Source organism: Macaca thibetana, chromosome 3 (genome assembly GCF_024542745.1).
Source record: "Macaca thibetana thibetana isolate TM-01 chromosome 3, ASM2454274v1, whole genome shotgun sequence".
NCBI lineage: Eukaryota > Metazoa > Chordata > Mammalia > Primates > Cercopithecidae > Macaca > Macaca thibetana.
Window position 1 is genome coordinate 18,247,935 of NC_065580.1, and position 19,856 is coordinate 18,267,790.

The 19,856-nt window shown below is 38.8% G+C and overlaps 2 protein-coding genes across 6 annotated transcripts in view; one reads left to right on the top strand and one right to left on the bottom strand.

Annotated features, from left to right (window-relative positions):
- Window positions 1-16,555, top strand: part of BRAF (B-Raf proto-oncogene, serine/threonine kinase) — a 202,331-nt gene extending 185,776 nt beyond the window's left edge. For 4 of the 5 annotated variants that reach the window (XM_050782236.1, XM_050782244.1, XM_050782238.1 and 1 more), the window contains 2 exons: window positions 1,226-1,379; window positions 9,388-16,555. In XM_050782236.1, the coding sequence (XP_050638193.1) occupies window positions 1,226-1,379; window positions 9,388-9,410 (177 nt within the window). In that variant the 3' untranslated portion in view covers window positions 9,411-16,555. The remainder of the gene's footprint in view (window positions 1-1,225; window positions 1,380-9,387) is intronic. The other variant, XM_050782237.1, reaches the window with a different exon arrangement.
- Window positions 1-19,856, bottom strand: part of AGK (acylglycerol kinase) — a 985,672-nt gene that overhangs the window by 907,579 nt on the left and 58,237 nt on the right. The gene's annotated exons all lie outside the window — the stretch shown is intronic.

The window sequence follows — 19,856 nt, forward strand, 5'->3', positions numbered from 1 at the left end:
CTTGGAATTTAAAATTTTTTGCAACTGCTTCTTTTTCTTATATTAATCATCATAAAGATTACTTTTTTAAAAATACAAGTTTAACTTTTGAAAACAATTTTCAGCCAGGTGTGATGGCTGGTGTCTGTAATCCCAGCCCTTTGGGAGGCTGAGGCAGGCAGATCACCTGAGGTCAGGAGTTTGAGACCAGCCTGGCCAACTTGGTGAAACCCTGTCTCTACCAGAAATACAAAAATGTAGCTGGGTATGGTGGTGGGCACCTGTAATCCCAGCTACTCGGGAGGCGGAGGCAGGAGAATCGCTTGAACCCAGGAGGCGGAGGTTGCAGTGAGCTGAGATTGTGCCACTGCACTGTAGCCTGGGCAGCAAGAGTGAGACTCCCTCTCAAAAAAAAAGAAAAAAAAAATTGATATCTCAGGACAATAACAAAAGTAATAATAATAGCTGCTAAAGTTTTACTGAGTGCTTATTATAGGCCAGACATTATGCCAAGCCCTTTAAACACATATTTTGTGATTATGAACATGCATTATCATGCTGTATGCCTTCAAGGATTATAACCTGTTTCTTTGTACCTTAAAATTGTGAATTTCTGCATTTTATGTATTGGGGTCTGTTTGTCGAGTTCTCCTCTCTTTGCTCTTGGGTTGTCACCTGTCATTTCTCATGTGCTACTAGCACTCTGGGTCCATGGGGTTCTGCTTTTCATTAGGTGTATGTAAAACATTTCTCATTGCTAGGTTCCTTTAAAGGGCAAGTAGCTGTGATAGTTCTGTTAGGAGACAGTCATATAGTGCTTTACTTATTTATACTCCATCTTCTTCCCAACAGAGACTTGTGGTCTATAACAAAAAGGTGTAAAATTGGTTTTAAATTTCTATTATTTACTGTTTCAAGACTAACAAATGATCTAAAATATAAAAAAAAAGCTGACTAAGAATTATTCTCCCCATTTAATTTACAGGGATAGTTTCTTCTTAAGAAAAAATACCAGTTCTTTACAAATATTTTCCCAAGCATTTATGACAATACTGAAAACAATGTAAGATTTCAGGTGCTTTCTTGTAAAGTGTGATGGGACTCTTAAAGATTTATACCACACAGATTTTCATTCTTCTTTCTGTTTTTTCTTTTTCTTTTTTTCTTTCTTTTTTTTTCTTTTTTCTTTTTTTTTTTTCTTTTCTTTTTTTTTTTTTTCTTTTTTTTTCTTTTTTTTTTTTTTTAGATTCTCGCCTCTATTGAGCTGCTGGCCCGCTCATTGCCAAAAATTCACCGCAGTGCATCAGAACCCTCCTTGAATCGGGCTGGTTTCCAAACAGAGGATTTTAGTCTATATGCTTGTGCTTCTCCAAAAACACCCATCCAGGCAGGGGGATATGGTGCGTTTCCTGTCCACTGAAATAAATGAATGAGAGAGTTCAGGAGAGTAGCAACAAAAGGAAAATAAATGAACATATGTTTGCTTATATGTTAAATTGAATAAAACATTCTTTTTTTTTTAAGGTGAACCAAAGAACACTTGTGTGGTTAAAGACTAGATATAATTTTTCCCCAAACTAAAATTTATACTTAACATTGGATTTTTAACATCCAAGGGTTAAAATATATAGACATTGCTAAAAATTGGCAGAGCCTCTTCTAGAGGCTTTACTTTCTGTTCTGGGTTTGTTTCGTTCACTTGGTTATTTTAAGTATTAAACTTCAGTTTCTCATGCAACTTTTGTTACCAGCTATCACATGTCCACTAGGGACCCAGAAGAAGACCCTGCCAGCGCCTGTGTTTGCAGGTGAGAAGTCGGCAGTCGGCTAGCCTAGGTTAGATAAGCACACTGAGCAGATCGTAATCTAGGAAGTCAGTAGAATTTAATAATTATTATTATTAATACTTTTTCTATAACTGTTTCTTTTTATAACAATTTGGAAAATGTGGATGTCCTTTATTTCCTTGAAGCAATAAACTAAGTTTCTTTTTATAAATTTTGAGTGCAGGTGACCAAAAATATTGCTAAGGAGTGGCATGTTTGACATGAGTAAAATGTCTTAACTTTGGATTTTTAGCAGGAAAATGTTATAAATTGGAGTTTCTTTTAAATAGCTTTTTTTTTTAAATACATTAAGGATGTCTTGCTCATGTAGAAAAAATTTCATTGCAAATGCATTGCTGCCTTCATACCCAATCCCTCCCCTACAAAAAATCTTCACAGAATTCTGTGAGAACTTTTAGGTGTGTTTTTCTTTGAGATACCTATCTGGTTGCCAAACACCAGGTAATAGATTTTTTAAGTTGTTATTAGATTATCCTTACCTCTCATGATGCGTATTTTAGCAATCACTTTGTCATTGTGTCTCATGTTCTGTCCTCCTTATATTCTTTGCCCAGCAAGATTCTACTTATGATGAATGAATGCTCTTCTCCTTTTTGCATTCCATGGTATGAAGTATTTGTTAGGGTTCTTTAATACTTATAGATTGTTGTGTAGAAAATGACTGTAATGTGGTGGTCAGTGTATTCTTACTGTGATTCAGAGGGAATCCTTTGTAGAAAGCAACAGCACGTGGTCCTGTCAAAGATTTGGCCATCTCTACTTACTGTCAGCCTCTTAACTATATCTTCACTTACTCAATTTGGTTTTGTCATGATTTTTAAATGTAGCCAGTAGTTCAAGGTCCTTCCAGTAAACAGACATCTGTATGAATGCCTCCTTGAAGTCAATAAAGAAGTAAATTGAGAAGACTTTAAATTAATGATAATTTAGTTTTTAAGTGCCCATAAAGTTTTGAAACATTTTCTTTGTTTGAATAGTTAGATGTCATCCAGGAAACCACTCAATAATAATTATAGCAAACCTTTAGCCCCTCATTTGGGTAGCTTAAGATAAGTAATGCCATTATGATTTCAGAATTGATTCATGACTTTAGTTAAGAAAATGAAAAGAAACATTTCTCATATTTAAAAAAAATGATACTAAGGAATAAAGAAATGTAACTATTGGAAAATATCTAAGTATCTGATTTTTAAATCCTCCAGTGGCACTAAAAATATGATTATTAGTAATTGTAAGATAGGGTTTTATTCATTCACAAATAGAAGACTACAAGCATGTAACTAACCAAGTGTTTATAAAATTGACTTTATGGAATGCTCCAAAGGTTTGGCCATTTTGAGGCACAAGGTCAAGGGATCTCTTTATTGATAGAGCTCCTTCTAGAATTTCCCAGCATACCTGCCTCACTGTTCTTCCTTTCATTCTTCACTCTCTTTTTCTTCTCGGTGCCATCCTGCCTAGGCTCCCATCTTCTGCATCTGACGCCTTTCCTTTCTTTCTTTACTAGTCTCCTTTGCAATGGGGCATGGCTAAGCTCTGTAGAACCACTCAGAAACTCATTGTTCCATTCTGTAGCCAGTAAAACATGCCTCCAAAGTAACACAGAGTAATTCTACTCTGTCTTTTAAATTAGGTCGACCAGAAATGTTAGTGAAAGGACATTAAAAATGTGACAGGTGACATGTTTAGCTAATACAGATATGGAGAAATAGGAAGCAGTAGAATTAAATGTTTCCCTTTCAGGTTTAATTGTATTTGTTCTTGGGTTTTGTTTTATACTGAGTTTTAAATATATTCTCCAAATAAAAACATTATTTTTTCTAACCATATGTAGAGTTAATCTCTTCGACTAAGTAGTTGAAACAAAAGAACATTTGTTCTTTTGTGACTGCTTTTTTCCTAAAACCTGAGCCCTCATATTTTTTTTTAATTAAAGTTGATTTCCTTCTTCAGTAAGGAAACCTTTTTACAAAATTTGTTTTACCTTTTACAAGTTTTACTAATCAGTAATAGGGAAAAAGATTTGTCTTCTTGATTTTAAGTAGTTTCAGGATCACAGGATGTAATCAGATGCTTCCTGTGTAATCAAATGCTTCCTGTGAATAAATAAATTTATTTATTTTCAGGCATTATACTAGCCATTTAATCTTTTTTATTTATTTGCTTCCTGCCCCTTGGATGGCATATATTAGCCATTTAGATACTAAACTCTAATAGTTAAGCCAATAGTTAAAATTGTCCTCTCTAAAACATTGGCTATTTAATATACCAGCTTAAATGACCTTTCTCGCAAGTGAGTCACTCTTAGTTTAAGAACATTATGTGCCTTTTTAAAAAATACTATGAAATGGTGCTTCATGACAGAAACATTTTACCAGTTATAGTCTTATTTGACTGAAAATTTTTGAGCATTTCTGTAGAACTTTTTACTTTACTAAATATTTCATCTCTCCTGTGACTGTTTTCTCAAAGAATTTAAAAGACCCAATGTGTCTATGCCAGAATGTTTCCCATCCTTTTGAAACTGCCTGGGCCAGGCGTGGTGGCTCATGCTGCAATCCCAGCACTTTTGGAGGCCAAGGTGGGCAGATCGCATGAGCCCAGGAGTTTGAAACAGCCTGGACAACATGGCAAAACCCTATCTCTACAAAAAAATTTTAAAATTAGCCAAGCATAGTGGTGCACAACTGTAGCCCCAGCCACTTGGGAGGCTGACATAGGAGGATCGCTTGAACTTGGGAGGCAGAGGCTGCTGTGAGCCTTCATCATGCCACTGCACTCCAGCCTAGGCAACAAAGCAAAACCCTGTTTCAAAAAAAGAAAAGAAAAAAAGAAACTGCTTGAAAGTCATGACAAAGAGTGTCAGGAGGGGATTTACTCTGGCTGCAGTTGACTTTCTCCTTAAATGTCAAGTAGTGATTAATTTGGGTAAGAAGTAACCTGTTACATTTTTTATAACATACTTTAAGGAATTTATCAAATTCTGTGTATAATGCCCATTAAAATGTACTCCATTCTGGAATAAAGGGTAATGAGTAATATTTTTAAACTAGTTAATAAAGTCCTTAGCTTTCACATAAACCATGACATTTGAGGTGTCTAAAATCACAGGGGGCCGGGCGCGGTGGCTCAAGCCTGTAATCCCAGCACTTTGGGAGGCCGAGACGGGTGGATCACGAGGTCAGGAGATCGAGACCATCCTGGCGAACACCGTGAAACCCCGTCTCTACTAAAAAATACAAAAAATTAGCCGGGCGAGGTGGCGGGCGCCTGTAGTCCCAGCTACTCGGGAGGCTGAGGCAGGAGAATGGCGTAAACCTGGGAGGCGGAGCTTGCAGTGAGCTGAGATCCGGCCACTGCACTCCAGCCCGGGCTACAGAGCGAGACTCTGTCTCAAAAAAAATAAATAAAAATAAAATAAAATCACAGGGTCTTTTTTTTTTTTTTTCAGTCTTCTCAGTTGTTCTCTGCTGTATTCCTAAATAAAGTTAAATTGAAAATGCATGGCTGGTTGTGGTGCCTCACACCTGTAATCCCAGCACTTTGGGAGGCTGAGGCAGGTAGATCACTTGAGGCCAGTTCGAGACCAGCCTGGCCAACATGGTGAAACCCCATCTCTACTAAAAATACAAAAAGCTGGGCGCGGTGGTGTGCACCTGTAATCTAGCTGCTTGGGAGGCTAAAGCACAAGAATTGCTTGAATCCAGGAGGCGGAGGTTGCAGTGAGCCAAGACTGCACCACTGCACTCCAGCCTGGGTAATAGAGCAAGACTCTCTCAAAAAAAGAAATTGAAAATGCAGCTTAAGTTATCCTCAGCCTGAAAGAAGGGGAAAGAAAATGCTTCAGTTTGGCCTCAAATTGATTTTTTTTATTAATTAATATACCAAGATTTTTTTAAGACACAGAGTATCGAAGTATTTCACTTCAAATAACTTCACACGAGCAGAGTTGGCTCTTCAAATAAAATCGGGTAGGAAGTAGAATAGTAGAGATTTCCAGATCGGCAAGAAGGAATCATTAAGACAAGATACTTTTTCTGAAAGCAGATTCATCACCTGTTACTGCCATGTTTTCCTTAAATTCTCCATGATTTTAGGGACATTTTAAGAGTCTTATTTTATTGATTCCTAAACTATGGATTCTTTTCTTTTTTTCCCCTCAATCCCAAGTGTGACTATAAAAAGGACTGCATTCTGTTGGAAGCACTAGACTTTCGATAGAGTGATAGTGTTTACTTTGTTCTTTGTGCGGTTGTTTGGTTTTAATTTTTTTTTGGAGACAGAGTCTCACTCTGTCATTCAGTCTGGAGTGTAGTGGTGCAGTACCACCACGCCCTGGTAATTTTTGTTTTTGTTTTTGAGACAGAGTCTCATTCTATTGCCCAGATTGGAGTGCAGTGGTGTGATCTCAGCTAACTGCAGCCTCTGCCTCCCGGGTTCAAGTGATTCTCCTGCCTCAGCCTCCTGAGTAGCTGGAATTACAGGTATGTGGCACCACACCTGACTAATTTTTTTTTTTTTTTCCAGTAGAAACAGAGTTTCACCATGTTGGCCAGGCTGGTCTTGAACTCCTGACCTCAGGTGATCCACCCACCTCGGCCTCCCAAAGTGCTGAGATTACAGGCATGAGCCACCTTGCCGGCCTGGTTTTTATTTTTAAGACTAATATTTAAGTTTGTGGAGCATGACACTTCAACAAAATGAAATTTCTAATTATTATAATGAATAGGAAACATTATCTGAAGTTGTGTGTGTGTGTGTGTGTTTTGTTTTGTTTTGTTTTCGAGACAGGGTTTTGTTACTCAGGCTGGAGTGCAGTGGTACAATCCTGGCTCACTGCAGCCTCAACCTGCTGGTCTCAAGTGATCCTGCCACTTCAGCCTCCTAGGTAGCTGGGACTACATGCATTTGCCACCACATCCAACTAATTTTTTTTTAATTTTTATTTATTTAGTTATTTATTTATTTATTTATGTTTTGTAGAGACAGGGTCTCACTATGTTGCCCTACCTGGTCTCAAAGTCCTGGGCTCAAGCAGTCCTCCTGCCTTGGCCTCCTGAAGTGCTGGGATTACAGGCGTGAACCACCATGCCCAACCTTAGCTGAAGATTTTTTTAAGTATTTTTTAATGTGGTATATTAAGATTTGGCTTAGATATTATCATTTTCTGATTTTTTTTAATAGATTAATTCTAGGCATTTTTATAAAGATTTCTTTTCTGTAAATCTTATGTTTACATTGACCTTAATGAGATTTGGATTCGGCTAGATACATGATTACTCATAAGAATGTTGCAAGTCACTTTAAAGGAACATTAAAACACTAAAAATAGCAGCCTTAAAATTATAAGTACTCAAACTGTAAGCAACAATAGTAAGAATGTTTGTGTATTTCTGGAGTGTGTTACCATAATAGCCTCCTATGATTATACTCCAAATGTTTTACTCTAAGGTCTTCGTAATTTAATTTAGCCTTTAAAAAAAAAAAAAAAAATCAGTGCCAGATTCCCCAAACCTTTTAACTTTAAATATGAGGCAATAATTCTTTTACCCTTTCTTGATCTTTGGACTCACAATACCTTAGTTAACTGCTTGTTAAAAGGAATCCATGCATAGAAAGAGGTAGTATGACTATCTACAGTTCATTAGTAGTGGTATTCAGATTGGGAAACAAAGTGTTAATTGTTGAAAGTTGTTTAGGGACTGCTGGGTCTTGGAGTCAGCACCTGGATTTGCATTTCCATCTCTGCAATTTTTTGCATATGATCTCAGGCAAGTTGCTTGACCACTCTAAACCCTGGCTTCCTCATCTATATAATACAGGTAATAGCATCCGCCTCACAGTGTTATTATGAGGATTGGATGCAGATGTGTGCAAAGTGTTCAGTGAGGCATCAGGCACTCAGTCAGTCACTAGTACCATCAGCTTACAAAGCTGAGGATTCAGTCATCCAGTCTTTAGCAATCTGTTGTTTGTTGGGATGTGCCAACGTTATCTAGCAACCAGTTGGAATCTGATAGCAATCAGAAATTAGACAGGTTATTCCTGGATTACTTAAACGGTATATTCATATAAGTGATTGCTTGGATCCTCACCAGAAGCTGCTATTGAAAAATAGTGGTATGGCTGGCCAGGCGCGGTGGCTCACACTTGTAATCCCAGCACTGTGGGAGGCCGAGGCGGGCGGATCACGAGGTCGGGAGATCGAGACCATCCTGGCTAACACGGTGAAACCCCGTCTCTACTAAAAATACAAAAAAGTTAGCCGGGCATGGTGGCGGGCACCTGTAGTCCCAGCTGCTGGGGAAGCTGAGACAGGAGAATGGCATGAACCCGGGAGGCGGAGCTTGCAGTGAGCCGAGATCACGCCACTGCACTCCAGCCTGGGAGACAGAGTGAGACTCCGTCTTAAAAAAAAAAAAAACAAGAAAAATAGTGGTATGGCTGACTGAATTTTGATAATTGTCAGTTATTAACTCATCCCCAGAAATTATCTATAGTATGTATAACAGGAACTGGGCTTTAGTTACAAGTAGAAACTGTGGACAAAATGGTCGATGAAAAATAATGGCGGCCGGGTGCAGTAACTCACACCTGTAATCCCAACACTAAGGGAGGCCAAGGCAGGCAGATTACCTGGAGTTTGAGACCCAGTCAGGAGTTTGAGACCCAGCCTGGCCAACATGGTGAAACCCCATCTCTACTAAAAATACAAAAATTAGCCAGGCCTGGTGGCGGGTGCCTGTAATCCCAGCTACTTGGGAGGCTGAGGCAGGAGAATCACTTGAACCCAGGAGGCAAAGGTTGCAGTGAGCCGAGATCGCACCATTGCACTCCAGCCTGGGCAACAAAAGCAAAACTCCATCTCAAAAAAAAAAAAGAAAGAAAAAAGAAAAATAATGGCATGAAGCCCCCAAATTCATTAAGCTATAGGAGCATGATATCACAAGGGTACTTTGTGGTTTAAAGAATCCCTTATGCTGATAATTATGTTCGGTGACATGTGCCTATATTTAATTTTTTGTTAGTTTGAAGGTGAAATTAAATAGAAAATGGGAGGTCTGGATTTTCTCTCTGTCAAACGTTTGATGTGAACAAATCATTTGACCTCTTAATTGTATCTTTCGCAAAATGAGGATAACTACTGCCTCTCTTTTCCTAATAGTGGCATTATAATAATATGATAGGTGAAAATGAGTTGATAATTCAGGGGTGGAAGTATTCTACAAATTAACATTACTACTTTACATTCAGTTTCTGAGAAATTTTGTTCATTGGAACTGCTTTCAGCTTGATCAGAACCATGATACATAAAACCCAACTGGGAAACTCTCTGCAGACTTGCTGTTTAATTGATATAGCTGAACCATGTTCTTCATACTATATATGTTGTGTTCTTCCATGGGTTTCAGCCATTTTAGCTTTTAAATTGGCAATGCTGTTGCTAGACTTGAAATATATAACTAGTCACTTTTCAGTGAAGCTCAAATGAGGCTTTTTCTGTGTCTCTAGGTTATTTGAGATGACTTTTTTAAAATTAGCTCTTGTCCTCCCTCTACAGGAGAATTTGCAGCCTTCAAGTAGCCACCATCATGGCAGCATCTGCTCTTATTTCTTAAGTCTTGTGTTCGTACAATTTGTTAACATCAAAACACAGTTCTGTTCCTCAAATCTTTTTTTAAAGATACAAAATTTCCAATGCATAAGCTGATGTGGAACAGAATGGAATTTCCCATCCAACAAAAGAGGAAAGAATGTTTTAGGAACCAGAATTCTCTGCTGCCAATGTTTCTTCAACAAAAATACCACGAGCATACAAGTCTGCCCAGTCCCGGGAAGAAAGAGGAGAGACCCTGAATTCTGACCTTTTGATGGTCAGGCATGATGGAAAGAAACTGCTGCTACAGCTTGGGAGATTTGCTATGGAAAGTCTGCCAGTCAACTTTGCCCTTCTAACCACCAGATCAATTTGTGGCTGATCATCTGATGGGGCAGTTTCAATCACCAAGCATCGTTCTCTTTCCTGTTCTGGAATTTTGTTGTGGAGTTCTTTCTCCTAGTGACCACCAGTTAATTTCTGAGGGATGGAACAAAAATGCAGCTTGCCCTTTCTGTGTGGTGTGTGTTCAGGCCTTGACAAATTTTATCAAAAGGAAACTTTTATTTAAATGGAGGCTGAGCAGTGAGGAGTCGATGCGTCTTGGTATGGAGGAAAAGGGCATGCTGCATCTTCTTCCTGACCTCCGGGGTCTCTGGCCTTTTGTTTCCTTGCTCACTGAGGTGTCTGCCTAACCAAGCAGGCTAGATAGTGCTGGCACACATTGCCTTCTTTCTCATTGGGTCCAGCAATGAAGATAAGTGTTTGGGGATTTTTTTTTTCCTCCACAATGTAGCAAATTCTCAGGAAACACCGTCTATATCTTCCTCCTATGCTCTTCCAGTCACCAACTACTTATGCGGCTACTTTGTCCAGGGCACAAAATGCCATGGCAGTATCTAACTGAAACCCCACAAAACTGCTTAATAACAGTTTTGAATGTGAGAAATTTAGATAATTTAAATATAAGGTACAGGTTTTAATTTCTGAGTTTCTTTTATATTTTTATTAAAAAGAAAATAATTTTCAGATTTAATTGAATTGGAAAAAAAATACTTCCCACCACAATTATATATCCTGAAAATTGTATTTTTGTTATATAAACAACTTTTAAGAAAGATCATTATCCTTTTCTCTACCTAAATATAAGGAATCTTAGCATAATGACAAATATTTATAATTTTTCAATTAATGGTACTTGCTGGATCCACACTAACATCTTTGCTAATAATCTCATTGTTTCTTCCAACTGATTCCTAACACTACATCCCACATCTTCTTTCTAGTCTTTTATCTAGAATATGCAACAAAATAAAAATGGTGGCGTCTCCATTCATTCTCCTCCTTCCTTTTTTCCCAAGCCTGGTCTTCAAAAGGTTGGGCAGTTTGGCAGCTGAATTCCCAGACAGAGAATAGAGCAATTTTAGGGATATTAGGACTGAGGGAGGGTGTGGAAAACCTGTCATCGGTTGTTTTTATAGAAAGAGCTGGCATTCGTTAAGAACCTAAATCTTTATCTTTGCACAAAGGGAAAATATAACCTAGTTATAGCTTCCATTGGCCTTTATTAAAGGGTAATATCAATCACAGTCATAGCAAAGAAAGCGGATGTATTAATGGCAAATTAATGGAAAACTTCCCTTATCAGGAATCTAGACTCAGAATTTAGGAACGTAAATCAAATCAGATATACCAGCCAAGCTTTGGCCAAGGACTTGAAAGAAATTAAACAAGACCCAGAATAAATCAAGGAATTAGAAATTGTTATTTAAAATTTTCAGATTGTAACTCCAGGCCCTGCTCTCTGTATTTCAGCCTACTAAAAGCTCACTACCATTAGATTTTTGCTAACATACATGTATTCAGAAGAAAACCTATTGAAATGTTCATTGTCTTGTAAAAGATTGTCCTAGTAAAATGGAAAAGATCCTTAAGTTATTCATCAGTTTGAAAAGCAAATTGTTTTTAAGTTTTACATCAACAGGGCAGTGTCTTACAAAATTCAGAAATTGCAAAGGTGAAAATAATTCACGCTGATTTGAAGAACATCTTCTATGCATAATAACTGCCTCTCTTGAAAAGCATTAGCTATTTTTTTCTTTTTAAATATATCTCTAGATGCTTTTAAATGTGGCTGTGTTCCCTTTACCAAGATTGGCTTCAAGTTTCTGCAAGTAGAGAGACCTGGGCTTGAACAAGAGGATGTGTTTCATGTCCTGCCAAGGAGGCAGAACGTGTGCAGCCTGGATCCAGGACTGCCTCCGCGGGACAGGGGCAGTACCATTAGGGAGGAAGCTTAGCATTTCAGTTTCCTAAACAACATTCAGGGTGATACACTTTTTCTTCCCTTGCATTTTAGAATAGGCTGGTATCTCATTTGAACAGGGGAGCAGACTTGATCTCAAATGAAGCTGTGCCCAGGAGCCAGGCTCAGTATATTGAGATTTTTATAGAGACCTTTAAAAATAAAATATTTAAACCTCTCTTTTCTTCCTTTTTCTACAAAATAGGTTTTGTCTCTAGTTTACAAATGACATGAAAATAGGTTTTATTTGTGTTTTATCTGCTTTATTTTTTGATGCCTAGACAACAGATAGACTTAACTGAGCTCCTAAAAATGAGGAAGAAGTCCTTATTTGTGAAAAGCACTTTATGAGTAATTGTATAGACAGTATGTGGCTGCATCACTGATCATCTTCTAAGGGTGTAACAGTCTGGTCTGTAAAGTGGCTGCAGTGCCTTCTGTAGTGTGTTTTATTTTTGGTAGGGAGAGGTAAAGCCTTCTGAAAAATTTGAGAGCAACTATAGAGGACTGTTTGTAACTGTGTAGTATTCCTGATGGACTTTTTTCATCGTTAGAGTCTAGGACCTAGACTTTTGCCACTGAAATAATATTGACCAAAAAAAGTAGTTTATAAAAGGGATTTGTGAATAGAAAATTCAATGTGATCGTTTGTTGTTAATGTGCACCTTAAAAGAAGATTGTGTCTAGCTGTCACATTCTGGTTCCTGAATATCCCACCCCTGACTGTATTTGAGATCTAGTAGGGCATACTGGGGCATTCTAGAAGATAAAATCCCATACAAATGATATGTGCTATATTTATGTTGGTGTTGGAGAAGAATGAGCAGTATATAAAGAAATAATTCAAGACTGCAGCACTGTCAACCTGAAACTTTGTAAATATTTCCTAGCTTCTGGTTTGGTGCAGTGACAGCACTTTCATCACAGGATGTTACCTTGTATTCATCAGGCAGAGTGCGAGCTGCCGCACACCCTTCTCAGATTTCACCTGTCCCCACTGTACATCCACCTGCCAGCCGCTTGCAAACCTCATCGCTAGCTTTAGTTTGAAACCACATTGCAGGGTTCAGGTGACCTCTTCAAAAACTACCTCCTCAGAATGAGGTAATGAATAGTTATTTATTTTAAAATATGAAAAGTCAGGAGCTGTAGAACATGACGATGATTTAAGATTTTAACTTTTTTGTGTACTTGTATTTGAGCACTCTCATTTTGTCCTAAAGGGCATTATACATTTAAGCAGTAATACTGTAAAAAAAAATGTGTTGCTCAGAATATCTGAATGTTGTTGAAAGTGGTGCCAGAACCAGTTTAGGGGTACGTTTCAGAATCTTAACCTTGAGTCAGTTGCATGAAATTAAATAGCTGTGGTATCACTTCACTAACAGTAATGTAATTTTAATTTTCAGTAGGCTTGGCAAGACAGTACGTCCTCATAATGAGCTTGCTGCAGCTTTGTCACATGCACAGGCATTCATAGAGACTGCCCAGCTGAGAGGGTAGAACGTTACTCTTTTTGCAAGATTCTCTTCTTTGTCCAAGTTGGCATTGTTAGTGCTAGAATACCAGCACCTTGAGACTAGCAGATTCCAACCATTAGGCTATAAACACCATAGCCAGAGATGGCAGGTTTACTGTGAGTATGAAGAGCAAATAGCTTACAGGTCATGTGTTGAAATGGTATAGGTGAGGCTCTAGAAAAATACCTTGACAATTTGCCAAATGATCTTACTGTGCCTTCATGATGCAATAAAAAAGCTAAAATTTTAGCAGAAATCAGTGATTTGTGAAGAGAGCAGCCACTCTGGTTTAACTCAGCTGTGTTAATAATTTTTAGAGTGCAATTTAGACTGCACAGGTAAATGCACTAAAGAGTTTATAGCCAAAATCACATTTAACAATGAGAAAACACACAGGTAAATTTTCAGTGAACAAAATTATTTTTTTAAAGCACATAATCCCTAGTATAGTCAGATGTATTTATCACATAGAGCAACTAGGTTGAAAATATAGTTCAGTGACATTTCTAGAGAAACTTTTTCTACTCCCATAGGCTCTTCAAAGCATGGAACTTTTATACAACAGAAATGTTGACAGAAATTTCAAGAAATTGCTGTAGTTTAGGGTTGAAGTACTGTATGATGGGCAGCAATCGTGTATTCACTTAGAAGGGGAAATTGAAATACAGGACCGAATTTGGTTTTATCAGTTTCCAGAGTACTGCTGCCAACCTAGACACTGATTTTTCAGAGTTTGAAATGTAAATTTCTTCCCAGGACTTGCTTGCACATGAAGCTGGACTGCGTTAGTCATCCTGTCCCAAAGTGCTGTCGGGGCCAGGGTGGAAGTCTCGAGGCGTCCTTTATGACCTGGCCGTTGGATGTAAAAGAAAACATATTCCATGGTGTGGTTCTTGTATCTTGTTTCATTCCTCACCATTGAAAGAGGAAGTCCATGTATTGTCTCCAGCGCATCCCTGAAATGTTGTACTGGGATGGATTACTGATGCCCATTGGTAGATGAACCCCAGAGGAGGGTTGTAGCATGTCTGCCCCAGGCAATGATTTGTGGCTTGGCCAGAGGAGAGCGAAGTCACCAGTGTATCTGTGGTCCATGTTGCTAGCTCTGGTAAAATTAAAAATATTGGTAAGATGTTTGTTTTATTAGTACACTAGACAGTAAGCTCTGTTTTGTTGTTTTCAAATAACCTATTTTCACTTTTGTTTAGGCAAAGACATTTAAATTGAAATTCAATTCTAATTTTTGTTAATTGTGGAAAGGGTAATTAACAGTTCCTATCAGGTATTTTTAAGGTAGAAAAGGACAGAAACCCAACACCTAAAATCTTAAATTAAGGTAACAGTGCTTTAAAAAAAAAAAAAAAAAATGCATGGGGCAATTAGTCCCCAACTCAGTGAGTGATTAAAGTACTTTTATTTAACATCCACAACTTCAACTGTTAGGTTTTATGAATTACTAAATCAGCTTTATTAAAATGTTGACGTTTATGTAGCTGTTTTGAATAATTACAGTGACTTGACCAGTTGTGTATGAGGACACAGCCAATCTAAGCCAGTGTATCCATTTTTTAGAGGTGCATTTTTTAAAAAATTCTGTAGATGGAAGTGCTCTGAAAACAACTAAAATATGTTTATTCATGTTAGTATCAAAAAATGTTTTGTACAAACCGTCTGCTTCTCCCGGCCGGCCGAGTTCATTCTCCAGCATCATGACTGCTGGTTCTCATGTACAGCACAGATGCGGGAGAGTTGGCAGAAAATTTATGAAGAGATGCCACAAAGGAAGGGTCTGTTTACAGGGGTGGGATTGGGGGTTTTGATGAAGTTGCTTAGTCCTGGTTTTGTTTTGAAAATTACTGCGTTGCATTTTTGTGTTAAGTTTTTGAACCCACGTGTGTTTTGGTGGAGTATGAGTTGGAAGTAAACAATAAAGCTCACAGAGTAGGCACAGATGTAGAGAACAGAGACCAAAATGGAGTGAGGTGGCAGTAAATCTAGGATAGGGAAAAATTAATGTGAGGGTGGGAAATAGACTGTAATTACCTGAAATCAAATGTAAGAGTGCAATAAGTATGCTTTTTATTCTAAGCTGTGAACGGTTAAGAATCATTCCTTCCTAATACATTTGTGTATGTTCCATAGCTGATTAAAACCAGCTATATCAACATATAATGCCTTTTTATTCATGTTAATGACCAACATAAGTGGCTAGCCTTTATGTCTTATTTATCTTCATGTTATGTTAGTTTACATATAGGGGTGTGTGTGTGCTGTCCCCTTCTTCCGCCTTCGTTTTAAAGTACATCCATGGGTCCTCCGTGTTTCCTTTGGCCATGCCACATAGTATAGACTCAGTTTGGCCTTCATGGTATCGCCTTATTTTTGAGGACTGTATCACAGTGATATATATTTGTGGTAATCTCATTTGTTGGTTGTACATCTGATCCTTTCCTCAACACGGCAATTGCTGCTTTTCCTAAGATAGGATCATACAGCTGATCAGGGGATTGAATTTGATCATTCATCAACATGTGTCTCTCTGAATTTTATTCAGTAGTTGTGATTGCTCTTTGGTTTAGACCAAGAAAAAGGAAATCCCCCCTTTTCATGTATTCCTTGGTTTGAGGACACGTCTCCTGTAAGGGAGAGGAAAGGGAGATGCTTCCTGTTTGAACTGCAGTGAATTCACGGTTCCTGTTTCACCACTCCAAACCTTATGGCAACTCACACACACATTCCTCTTTTCTGTTGCTGCCGAAGGTTCGGGTTTAGTACACTTCAGTTCCACTCAAGCATTGAAAAGGTTCTCATGGAGTCTGGGGCGTGCCCAGTGAAAAAATGGGGACTTTTTAATTGTCCACAGACCTCTCTATACCTGCTTTGCAAAAATTACAATGGAGTAACTATTTTTAAAGCTTATTTTTCAATTCATAAAAAAAAAGACATTTATTTTCAGTCAAATGGATGATGTCTCCCTCTTTTCCCCTATTCTCAATGTTCGCTGGAATCTTTTAGTATTTTTTAATTCTCCCCATACCCACTTCCTGATCCTTTGGTTCTCTTTCCTGCTCAGGTCCCTTCATTTGTACTTCGGAGTTTTTCTCATGTAAATTTGTATAACAGAAAATATTGTTCAGTTTGGATAGAAAGCATGGAGAATAAAAAAAGATAGCTGAAATTCAGATTGAAGAAATTTATTTCTGTGTAAAGTTATTTAAAAACTCTGTATTATATAAAAGGCAAAAAAAGTTCTATGTACTTGATGTGAATATGCGAATCCTGCTATAATAAAGATTGACTGCATGGAGAAGTCTTCATCAAGACTATTTTTCTACCACGATTACATTCAGTAACAAAAGTAGTCAGCAGTTTTAACAGTTTTTCTAGACAATGGAGAGACGGAGAAATGTACGTTTTGTTTCATACATAATGTTGGTTACTGTTTAGTGGGTAGAAGTTAAAGTTGTCAGGATTCATGCATGGTACTTTATAGATGCTATACAACTTGTAGTGGCAACAGTCTTGTCAAGTGTTGGTGATGACCCTTCAATATTTCAGATGTTGTAACCTGATGTATCTTTAGTTCGAATGACTGCTCTCCTCCATGTGATTCAGTTGGAGTATGTGCTCTACTTTAGTAATGTTTAAAGTTTATCTGCAGAAACTCACCTTAGAATTGTATTTTTTCAAACTTTTGACACAGCTTACATTTTCCATAGCAACACAGCACATGCACGCTAACATTTACTTGAAACTATGCACTCACGTTTTCTACTTCATTTTTTTAATGCTGGTTACCTCAGTGAGTTGATTTTGTGCATTTGATTTCATGACCCTCCCCCAAATAAAATTCACTGAAGTCTGAAAAACACCTAGAGTATCTTCAGACAAAATATATCAAATTACTGGGCAAAGTTTCCAGAAAAGAAGTAAACAGTTTTAAAACTCACCTGTGGCCAGGCACGGTGGCTCATGCCTGTAATCCCAGCAATTTGGGAGGCCGAGAGGGGTGGATCACCTGAGGTCAGGAGTCAAGACTAGCCTGACCAACATGGTGAAACGCTGTCTCTAGTAAAAAAAAATACAAAAAACTAGCGGGGCGAGGTGGCGGGCGCCTGTAGTCCCAGCTACTCGGGAGGCTGAGGCAGGAGAATGGTGTAAACCCAGGAGGCGGAGCTTGCAGTGAGCTGAGATCCGGCCACTGCACTCCAGCCTGGGCGACCAAGCGAGACTCCGTCTCAAAAAAAAAAAAAAAAAAAAAAAAAAACCATAAAAATTAGACCAGGCACGGTGGCTCATGCCTGTAATCCCAGCACTTTGGGAGGCTGAGGCGGGTGGATAACCTGAGGTCAGGAGTTCGAGACCAGACTGACCAACATGGAGAAACCCCGTCTCTACTAAAAATACAGAATTATCCGGGCATGGTGGCGCATGCCTATAATTCCAGCTACTCAGGAGGCTGAGGCAGGAGAATCACTTGAACCCGGGAGGCGGAGGTTGTGGTGAGCCAACCGAAATCATGCCATTGCACTCCAGCCTGGGCAACAAGAGCAAAACTCCATCTCAAAAAAAAAAAAAAAAAAGAAGCCAGGCATGGTGGCCAGCACCTGTAATCCCAGCTACTCGGGAGGCTGAGGCAGGAGAATCGCTTGAACCTGGGAGGTGGAGGTTGCAGTGAGCCGAGATCACGCCATTGCACTCCAGCCTGGGCAACAGAGCAAGACTCCATCTCAAAAAAAAAAAAAAAAAAAACCACTTCACCTGCAATCCTTATGTCTGAGAATAATATGAAGGAACAGAAAAGCCTCAAGTGGGTTTGTGCCTGAGAAATCTGGTTTCACCCCTCCTCCCAAACAATAAAATGCTATCAAGACTTAAAAGGTTAAGGCAGGAGGATTGCTTGAGCCCAGGAGTTTGAGGCAAGCCAGGGCAATATAGCAAGATGCCCACGCTAAAAACAAAAATAAATGTCAAGACGTAATTTCCTATGAACTGCAGTTTTCTCATCTGAAAACTAATTCTATAATATAAACATCGTAGAAATTAATTTTCTAAACCTTCATGCATGATTACAACAGAGTAGTTGTGGCTTTAAGAACATATTATACCATATATATGAGGTTTTCCTTAAAATTTAGCCCAGAACTATGGACACTTTGGTTATTAAAAAGTGGTTATTAAAGAACTCTACTACACTAGCTCTTCTGAAATTTTGTTTTATCAGGGGCTGTGACGATCGGACCTACTATCTTTTAAGAGTTTTATAGTTCTCTTACACTCAAAATGTTAGGGCAAAAAGTGTTCTTAAAGAACACTGAGTTGGGTTCAGTGGCTCACGCCTACAATCCCAGCACTTTGGGAGGCTAAGGTGGGAGGATCACTTGAGGCCAGGAGTTCCAGACCAGCCTGGCCAAAAAAAAATTTTAATTAGCTGGGCATGGTGGCACTCACCTGTGATCCCAGCTGAGGTGGGAGAAGACTGAGCCTGGGAGGTCAAGGCTGCAGTGAGCTGTGATAGCACCACTGCACTCCAGCCTGGGCGGCAGAGCAAGATCCTGTCTCAGAGGGAAAAAAAAAAAACTGGTCCAACTCCTCTCATATCAGTTGCTGAATATGCAGCACTGAACGATAAGACTCTGCTAGGCTTATGTAGCCAGGACCCGAGATCTGTAGCATGCATTTTATGTAGGTATATATTACATAGATATAATTTTGTATATCTCGTTATAAGCCATCTCGTTACGATGGCTGTAACGAAATTTGGATAGAAATGAGTGTTGACTCCATGACAGAGAGTTCGTAGCCAGAAATGGATGTTGTGTTAGGCATGCTCCACTTGTCCCTACTGTTGTCATCACCAATCTGGGAAGACACTGCTAGTGTAAACCAAAGGCACCTGCTGAGGCAGGTCCACACACCACCTCAGGGAGCTCCCATTTCCCTGACACTGCACAGTGGTGTCCTGCCATTGCTCCTGGTGAAATGGTTGCAGCAGGTGACAGGGTCAACCTCTTCTATAAAATAGTTCTAGGGGCAATTGGAACCAAGATGACTTGTGTATCTTCCTGTAACATGCATGTAACAGCTGTTCCTTCTGTAACACCTCTCATCTCAGGCGTTATTAGACAGCTAATTGTGGTCCTTTACATTAAAGCTTCCCTAGGAAACTAACAAAGTTACAAAGGTGAGTGCTAAATTTAACACTTGACTTCCGTTGCCATTTTAGGCCATACCCTAAAACTTACTTTGAATGTACTCGTAGCTGCCCATCAGGAAGAGGAACAGATACCGTAAATGTGTTTGTTTTGCTTCGGCAAATTTTTGACAGAGGGGAGGGGTGGCACTGCCTCTGTTGGAGTATGTTTACAATCTGGCCTATCTGGAAGTTTTTCTATAAAAATCAAACTGGGATTCCAGGGTCACTACACTTAGCTTAGGTCCAATGGTCTAGAAATAACAGCTGATTCCATGTAGAGGGTATTTCATTCAGGCCAGGCCTAGTTCTAAGAGCTTTACTTAACTCATTTAACCTTTTTAATCCATTCTACAAATTAGGACATTAAGGTACAGATCAAAGTTAATTTGCCCAAACTCACAGCAAGCAAATG